We start from the raw sequence: 9,640 nt of genomic DNA, 5'->3' as shown, positions 1-9,640 counted from the left end.
ACAAGAGACAATAAGAGACACAGGCCACAATAATGGACAAAAGAGACAAGACACAAGCGACAATAGAACTATGTTGCTGCATGTCTTGGCTAGGTTGCCCTTAAAAACAAAGGGGCTCACTTGGTTAATAAGGTGTCTGAAGGCGTCTCCGGCAGACGAATGCTGGCCTATCAACGTCTTCTCTCCTTCTCTGGCTCTATCTCTGCAGCCAGAAGATCATTTAACAGAACCAAAATTCAATCTTTCTCACCACAAACAACTCTTTATCCTTTCCAGCCTCCTAGACCACCACTGCAGGGTGGGGAAGGAGGAGGACAGCGGCAGAGACGATGGAGAATCAGCTGCAGGTGAAGAAGCAGAGTTGGGAAAGCCGATCAGCGTTATGAAAAAGTGGCGCTGGAAACGGTGGTCCAAATCGGATCTTTAAAAGTTTTATATGATTTAGGATCTCTTGAAACCAACTGTTATGTGTCGGCGGGAGAACGTGTTTCCACTTCAAAAGTACAAGGTGTCTAGCTAACGGTGTCGTGAAGGCCAGGAGGCGTCGCCCTGCCGATGGCAGGTTGTGTGGGTGTGTAAGCGAGTCAAGTGAAACCGCGAAAAGCCATAAAAGCTCAAGCGGGTAAACTCAGGCAAGTAAACGCAGCATAAGGCGCTGAGAGGATTCAGAGTTAATGTGAGATGGGATCGTTGAGAATTTAGTACCGATGTCAAAGAAAAGACTTTACGGTGTTTAAAGTCATACGCGGGTAAAGCCATGGAGATAAGCCGCTAAAACTCTCAGGAGTAAACGCAGCTTAAGGCGCTGAGAGGATTCAAACTTGTATTTCTTTATTTTTTATTTTTTTAAAATTTACTTTATGATTTTGTATTGATTTTTGCAAACACAGGAATGAAGAATACCACTTCCAAGAAGTCGTGGTGTACAGAACAGTGTATACAGAACATTCAGGCGTTTGGAAAAATACAGATACAAAGTCATGAAGGAGGGATGGGATGGGGGGGCTTTAATCAGTGTTGTCACGGATGCCAATATATAGGAGACGACTATTTCAGTTTCTTAGAGCATTATTGAGTATTTCGGCACAACACACACAGAGAACCAAAGCGCACAGAGAAACAAAGCGCACTCAGACAAGATCAACTTGTTAGCTACAGAAGACATGTATCAACAAACAACAGTCATTGGAGAAATGCAGCCTTTCGCGTAGAAACCCTGCATCATCCATCAAGAGAGCGTTTCCACCAGTGACGACGCTCAGAAGACCCACGCACGGAGAACTGAGCCACTGGAGAAAGCCCTTTGCGGGGCTAAAGGTCTCGGTCAGAGCTACGACCGAGACGATGGATGAGATCAAGATTTATAAAGCCCTGAAGATCGAGGGAGAAACATCAAGATCGAATTGATAAATACGGAGGCTTCCGTTGATCAAGAAAAGAAATACTGGAGGTATGCAGCTGCCCAAAACATTTGCGCAGAACCCCTGCATAATCAACCAGAAGGTTGTTACCATCAAAGAGTGGGCTGAATTGATCCATGCGTGGACGTGGACAACTCAGCCACTCAACAAGCCCTTTGCGGGGCAACAGGCTCGGTCAGGGATCTGACCGAGATTATGGATAACAACGAGATCAAGTTTGATGAAACCCTGAAGATCGATCCGCAGGAAAAGGTGGAAAACACCAAGATTCGTTTTATAAATACGGAGGATTCCGTTGATCAAGAAAAACATTTAATCCGAGAAATGCAGCTTTTCGCGTAGAAACCCTGCATCATCCATCATAGGAATGTTACAACCAGTGAAGACCCACGCATGGAGAACTGAGCCACTGGAGAAAGCCCTTTGCGGGGCTAACGGTCTCGGTCAGAGCTACGACCGAGATGGTGGCTAACAACAAGATCAAGTTTGAGAACACTTTGAATCTCGAGCGATTGGAAAATAATCGTCTGTGACTAAAGAAAAGACTTCCCTCCAAACGGAGCTCCACACGGACAGGTCAACAACAAAGACCAGCTGGAGACATAACAGCTCTGAACGAGACGGTGAAACAAAGGCCGCTCGACCTCAAGGCCGCTCGACATCAAGGCCACTCGACCCCAAGGCCGCTCGACCCCAAGGCCGCTCGACCTCAAGGCCGCTCGACCCCAAGGCCGCTCGACCCCAAGGCCGAGGATTCTGAGAGGATTCAAACTTTTATTTCTTTTTTTGTTGTTTTTTTTATTTTTATTTTGTTTTATTTACTTTATGATTTTGTATTGATTTTGCAAACACAGGAATGAAGAATAATACCACTTCCAAGAAGTTAGGGTGTACAGAACGGTGTATACAGAACATTCAGTCGTTTGGAAAAATACAGATACAAAGTCATGAAGGAGGGATGGGGGGGGCCTCCAAAAGAAAAATGGCACTGGTAATGGTACTCCTGGTTTACTGGGATGGGGTTCGATACCCTGAAGTGTCGGTAATCGGCTCACTGTTGAGAATGAGAAACTGAGATCTGCCTTGAAGAACACCAACGACCAGGAGACTCTCAACTTTTATCAACAGAAAACCGAGAAGATCTATTTATTTAATTAATTCATTTAATTTATTATATTTATATCTCCTCCGTGAATCGCCACCTTAACGTGGTGGAGGAGTTTGAGAGGCTCAGTGATCCCGGGAGCTATGTTGTCCGGGGGTCTCCCAAGGCAAACAGGTCTCAGGTGAGAGTCCAGACGAAGAGCGGTTCAAAAACCCTGATGAAGAGCAGCACACGAGCTTCAGCTACCTCGCCCGGACAAGGGAAACCGGGGCACCCTCCCGGAGCCAGACCCAGGAGGGGAGCTCGTCGGCGAGCATCTGGTGGCCGGGCATTCGCCTATTTATTTAATTTAATTCATTTATTTAATTTATTATATTTATTTTACTTATTTAATTAATTTATTATATTCATTTATTTACTTTACTTTTTTAAAATTTTTATTTATTTATTTCATTTAATATATTCATTTATTTATTTTACTTATTTATTTTAATTGTATCCTAGTTAACTAGAAATTAAAATAACCCACAAGCCTCCAAAAGAACAAAGGCAATGGTAATGATACTCCTGGTTTACTGGGATGGGGTTCGATTCCCTGCACTGTCCGGCTACTTTTTTGGCATAAACGTGGTTTAATATTTTCATTGTCACGGTTTCTGAAATTAGTGTTTAACGCTTTCTACATTCACTAATAAGTGAAATCCTCCAAAGTTTGACTGAATAAAACAATCACACGTTATCGAGCATCACGACTCTTTAATATACATATATATAGATAGATATCTATCTATCATATATATATACACACACACATATATATATATATATATATATACATACATATATACAGGACTGTCTCAGAAAATTAGAATATTGTGATAAAGTTCTTTATTTTCTGTAATGCAATTAAAAAAACAAAAATGTCATGCATTCTGGATTCATTACAAATCAACTGAAATATTGCAAGCCTTTTTTTTTATTTTATATTGCTGATTATGGCTTACAGCTTAAGAAAACTCTAAAATCCTATCTCATAAAATTTTAATATTTCCTCAGACCAAGTAAAAAAAAAGATTTATAACAGCTGAGTGTTTGTCAAGGCTCAGGAAACCCTTGCAGGTGTTTCGAGTTAGACAATTCAAGTGATTTGTTTAATACCCTACTAGTATACTTTTTCATGATATTCTAATATTTAGAGATAGGATATTTGAGTTTTCTTAAGCTGTAAGCCATAATCAGCAATAAATCAGAATAAAAGGCTTGCAATATTTCAGTTGATTTGTAATGAATCCAGAATGCATGACATTTGTTTTTTTAATTGCATTACAGAAAATAAAGAACTTCATCACAATATTCTAATTTTCTGAGACAGTCCTGTATATAAGCTCTATCTGGTGAAATAACCCATGACATTTTTCTTTTTTTTAAACTGATCCCTTTGTCTTTTCTCCATCTAATTTAAACAAAACCCCCTCCAAAATTTTTTTTTAAAATACTAATTTACCCATGTGAAACTAACATTATTTAAAGAACAGATCTCCAGAGGAAACAAATGGCTTTTCACAGAAATTTTGTTGATGGATGTTAATTTGTTAAGTGATCTGTATCTGCATTTATTGTATATTAATTTACCTATTTTAATGTATGCAAGGCCTCTGGGACTTTCTAAACAATCGAGAAACACAACGTGATAATTACAGACATATAGTTACTATTCAAAAAGTATTTATTTACAAGGCTTAAGTATGTACAATATTATTTACAGAGAGGTAAATCAGCAGCATATTTCCATGATGTTGTTCAACAACCAACACTACACGTGGAACATTCATGCTAAAACTGACAAAAATTAGTTCCACATGTCAAACATAGGTAACCGGTCACCAAAGAGCAAGAGGGGTCACATTTGTGTTTCTCTTTGAGTCTGTGTTTTTTTACAAGGATATTAGAATTACATCTTTGTGTACAAGTCTGGAATAGGACTTAATCTTCCTTATTTGTTTTTAAACTGTATTCAATTATCGACCACCCTTAAAAAGAAACCTGATCCAAACCGTCACTTGATGTCAGTCGAAACTCTAAAAGCTCTCCAACTGTTTAAAGCCACACAGACGGCAGATCAGTTCTTAGGATACGGCCCAGAATAGTTCTGTGGAAACAGGCTCATTATGACCCATTTATTTCTGACAATGATTTCTTCAAACCTTTAACTGTTGGGCCACAATGGACCAGTCATGAACAGTCCAGTGAAGAGGAGTTACACAAATATAACCGTGGAATGCAAGAATAACAGAATAAAATGTGAACGCTACTCTTTGAAAAATTCTACAAAATGTACATAAATGATGGACCTTATTTACCAACATAGCTGGAAAGTTACTAAACTAAAAGATCTTAGCTGAGAAAAAGGTATAGTAAATCGTCCAATGAGAGTGGAGCCTCTACATACAGTTTTAATTGCTTTCCAATTGAGGAATTAGCTCCTACATGACTCCGGAGATGCGCTATATATGCAAAGTTTTACCATAAGACACTCATGAAGACTCGGAGTACATGAAACACGTTAAGAAGAAACAGAAATGAACAAGCTTATTTGTTGTCCTTTGTCTTTCCCACTAACCAAAGATGTAAATATTTGATCAGATGTTGCTCAGTGGTGACCTTTCACTCACACTCAGACACTCACAGACACTCACAGACACTCACACATTCTTTCTTTCAGTCAGAATCACTGCTGCTGCTGGAGGAATCGGTCGACATGGCTTCCACGTCGTCCTCATTCTCCTTGTTGTGACCCGGTGGCTCCAGGCCGAAGTCGTTGCCGTGGTGAGGAGGAAGCAACCCCACTGAGACATCGGAGGACTGCCAGGGGTAGTGAGGAGTCAAGACGTCTGAGAGAACAAGGAGGAGAGACGGAGGTGAATCTGTGGATTCACAAATCAACTACCAACAGGTTGTCCGGTGTTTATGTCGGACATTGACAACCCAACAGATTCATTCATCATTCAAAGCATCAATACAACTTAATGATCACTAAACATTAAGCGAATACAAATCCAACTGCTTTAATTGTGTTGCGTTTCTTTTGTGAGTACCCATGTTTGAGGTCTGAGGTGTCCTGATGATTCAAAAAGATACACACAGTCAAGGACTCTTACTTTGAGAAATTACGCTCGACTGGTTTGGGGTAAATTAAATCCTTCACCAAAGAAAATAAAAATAAAGTTAATGTCCAAATCAAACCTGGGCTGAAAACAAAACGGCCTTTGAGAAAATCATGCCAACAAAACACACAACTTAAACCGATTCATGAGCAATTGTGTTATTAACTGGTGTAAAAGGGGGAGTGCTCAGAGAGTGGAGTAACATCGGCATCATTTCCTTCTGCATTATGTTGTCACGAAAGTCCCTCCAGCTATTTTCGAGATATGGCATTCACAAAAGGTACGTACTCCGTAAGTACGGACAACCTGAAGACGTGCTCCGGCCACAGCAGAGGCAGAAAACTCAAATCCTTCGGAAGGACTTACCTGGCAACCTCCCAGCAGCCAGAGCGTCACCTGGCAGATGTCCGTTCACGCCATTGGTCGGCAGGTTGGCCATGTGACCCAGCATTCCGCTGCGCATTTCCAGGTCAGTAGGATAGGGTCTGCGTGGATCGCCTGGAACCAACACGCGTGTCAGCAGTGAAGTGAAAACACGAGAACCGGCGCAGGGGGAGCAGGATTCTGTGGTTCTTACCTGGGACCCAGTTGAGTGGCGCACACACAGCATTACTGGCACTGATTCTGTGAGCGTACTTGATGATTTCCTCTGATGAAATGCTTCCTGCAAAACAACAAGTCAACAAACCATCAGACACATAACCAGTCAACAATCGCAGGACTCATCAGAAATTGTTGGACGGGTGTTTTCGCTCACCTTTCTTGGCTTTGTCGATGGATTTGAGTTTCTCTTTTGCCTGATAAACAGCAGTGGCCTTTAAAAAAAAAAAGAAGTCAGAGGACTTATTTTATTTCTTCTGAATTGTTTTTTTGGCAGAAATGTTATACTGTATATTCTGGAACATACCAATATTAATGTAGAGGTCTTAAAAAAAGAATGTTGTATCATGTTTGAATTTGTCAGCATTTCTCACATCTATCTAAAAAGGTGTTCTTATACAACAGTCTGAATGAAAACAAGGGGGGGAGGGAAAGCACCACCCACCAGGATGTGTTCAGCCTCCTTCAGCTGCTTCTGGAGCTGCTGGATGTCACTGTCTCTCTTCTCCACATCCTTCTCCAGCAGCTGCATCTCCTGGTGAACTTTTCCCTGCTGCTGAGCGACCTCCATCAGCTCCTGAAACTCCCCGTCCCTTTGCACCAGCAGCTCCAGGATCTAAAGGACCACACACACACACACACAAACATGTTATACATACACACAGGTTGTATTTGAATGGATTAACACTTTTAATGTGGTCTCGTTTAAAAATACTCCCTTTGATCCGATCCACTCATTTTTAAGTGAATGGGATCCACTTAAACATTTCTACCTGAGCCTGAAAACAACACTTTAAAATTAAACTTGTGTGTGTGTGTTTAATTAAGTGTGAAGTATCCCTATTACAAATCAAACTAGAATGGGCACTCGGTAGAGCGCATACCTTCGCATATCACAAGATTGGGCATTGAATTATGAACATTTTGGCATTAGTTGCATGCCAATTGGACAAAAATGTATCGTGCTATGGTAAAAAAAAAGATTTTTACCTTTCCATGACCTTGACCTTTGACCCGATTGATCCCAAAATCTAATCAAATGGTCCCCGGATAATAACCAATCATCCCACCAAATTTCTTGCGATTCGGTTCAATACTTTTTGAGTTTTGCTTATAACACGCATACAAATAAATAAATAAATACACGGCGATCAAAACATAACCTTCCGCATTTTCAATGCGAAGGTAACAATAATTTAATGGATAAAATAATCAGTGGGTTATTCCATAATTTAAAAGGATAATTAGTTAATGGTTAAAAATGAGCTCCACTTCCACCAACATTAAAACGTTGAATTAATGCTCGAGTAATATGAATCAGATGACACCATTTATAAAGTAATAAGTGAGGTTCTCGTTTATTATGTTTACATACTTGTATTGAACCGACGTGATTTATTGAGCTTAATTAAGTCTTTTCCTTGTAGTATCTTCACAGTGTGGTATTTGACTGAATACTGCCTCAACCACTTCGTTGTGATGAATGAGACCAATATAGAGTCGGTTTAACCCTTGGCCTGTGCATTGTGTTACCTGGGTGTCCTCTCCTGTCTGGGGCAGCTTCTGACTCCTGGACAGAGCCAGCATCTCGATCAACTCCCTGAAATAAAAACACACGAGATAAGTCCGACTCAAGCAGCGGCTAACGTTTTTGTGAGCTGACCAAAACGTACCACTGCTCATTCATGGGCTCTGACTGGCCGAATTAAATCTACACACGTGAAACAACAACACAGTAATACACATTATTAAGTCACAACTGCTAAAGGTTTAACTTTACCGGGATAAAACCTCCAAATCATCCAAAACAGACAACAGCCGTTCTTTGGTTGACTTCTCTACCACCGTTGCCATGTTTGGCTCACGTCGCTTGTGCGCAAGACAGGAAGTGACGTCAGCCGTATCTTCTTTGTATTTTTTTTTTATAATGGCAGCTGCCATGTTGTACTGCCATCTGCTGCAGAAATTACATCCCCAAACATATGCCTATTCAAGTTCTTTACTTTAGTTTTAGATGTACTTTACTTGAGTGTTTCTATTTTATGTGTTATACTTATACTACTCCACTAAATCTTAGGGGCGAATATTGTAGATTTTACTAAAATTGTTCTACAATTATCTGATAGCTATGGGTTAGGGATTGAGACAGCATCTCAATCGCGCCATCTTGGGGTCCACTGATTAAATGTCGGAAGAAGTTGACCGCTGTTTGATTGTGCGAGAGTCCAGCAACCTCATGTTCAGGATATGATGGTCATTTCTAAAGAAGAGCGGCATAAAAAAAAGCAAAACAATGCCGTGCATGGACCCCAACATGGCCGCCAAAGGTTGTTGTGGTCACGCTCTATACTATAAAAGTAGAATTCTTAATGTATGACTCCGGGGAAATCCGCCGAGACCTGGCAACCTTCCCTGGTAGTTGAGTGGTGTTAATGTTCTGTCGTAGAGCAGCTGTGGGAACCATGGGTGTGAACCGATCAAGTTAACGGTAGGTAGCCAGGCCGTTTCCGGAACATGAGTGTGTTCAACTTCTAAATAAAAGCACCAGAAATACACGTTTGGGAAAGGGACTATGCTTAAAATACACGTTGTCTTGTATACTTGTTTTGGGTATTTGTGGCCTTAAAACTTGATGAAATAAAATGACATTTTATGGAAATATATTGATTTGGTTTCTATTTAGGAGTTAGATTGTTGGTTATTGACCCGTGTCAGACTCAGACTATCGTTTCTGTACAATAAATATGAAGTAAGGAGAAAGTTAGCTTAGCACAACAAGTGGAAACTTGCTGGCTTGGGGATCTGTCTGAAGTGGAAAAGCTTATTATTACCAAAATGACAAATTATTTCTTTGTCTAATACAATAAAAACATGACATGTCTATAAAAAAATCATGACCCCCCCCCCCCCCCCCCCCAGCCCTTCCCCTCTACCAGACTGCAGGTCAAATGTACAACCTCCTAATGTATATATCATATGATAAAGAAGAAATAAAATAAGACAAATGTCCTAGTATTAGTTTAAAAGTATTATCAACTAAATGTATTAGAAGTACCAGCAGGTGGCTGCAAGTACCGCATTATTAGTATTATTAGTACATTGTACTTAAAATATTGATAAAAGGGTTGTGCATTAAAACATCTCCTGTGACTGATATAATGGCAATCAAACAAACATCCTCAAGTAGATGATAGATAGATAGATAGATGTATAGATAGATAGATACTTTATTAATCCTGTAAGGGGATAATATGTTGTTAAAATACAAATTAGTACCTCACAAGTGTACTATAATACTCTACTTAAGTAGATGTACTAATTTATTAGCATTGCAACTTTTACTTAAGCTC

At 40.1% G+C, this 9,640-nt stretch overlaps 1 protein-coding gene across 1 annotated transcript; it reads right to left on the bottom strand.

The window, feature by feature from the left end:
* Window positions 1-4,234: 4,234 nt before the first annotated feature.
* med4 (mediator complex subunit 4) lies at window positions 4,235-8,177 on the bottom strand. Its single transcript, XM_056426443.1, has 7 exons — window positions 8,071-8,177; window positions 7,824-7,890; window positions 6,736-6,906; window positions 6,448-6,505; window positions 6,268-6,354; window positions 6,057-6,188; window positions 4,235-5,417 (listed from the first exon to the last, which is right to left on the bottom strand). The coding sequence occupies exons 1-7, from the start codon at window positions 8,142-8,144 to the stop codon at window positions 5,245-5,247; spliced, it is 762 nt and encodes a 253-aa protein (XP_056282418.1). The 5' UTR covers window positions 8,145-8,177; the 3' UTR covers window positions 4,235-5,244.
* Window positions 8,178-9,640: the final 1,463 nt, after the last annotated feature.

The sequence above is a fragment of the Pseudoliparis swirei genome, chromosome 2 (genome assembly GCF_029220125.1).
Source record: "Pseudoliparis swirei isolate HS2019 ecotype Mariana Trench chromosome 2, NWPU_hadal_v1, whole genome shotgun sequence".
In the NCBI taxonomy this organism is placed as follows: domain Eukaryota; kingdom Metazoa; phylum Chordata; class Actinopteri; order Perciformes; family Liparidae; genus Pseudoliparis; species Pseudoliparis swirei.
This window is presented reverse-complemented; position numbering and strand designations above follow the sequence as displayed.

Bases quoted from the DNA above. Each gene is read 5' to 3' on its own strand.
- med4 (XM_056426443.1), bottom strand. From the start codon at position 8,144: ATGGCAACGGTGGTAGAGAAGTCAACCAAAGAACGGCTGTTGTCTGTT. The intron at 6,907-7,823 runs GTAACACAATGC...GTGGTCCTTTAG, and splicing joins AGACAGGAGAGGACACCCAG to ATCCTGGAGCTGCTGGTGCA. The intron at 6,189-6,267 runs GTAAGAACCACA...TGTTGGTTCCAG, and splicing joins GCCACTCAACTGGGTCCCAG to GCGATCCACGCAGACCCTAT.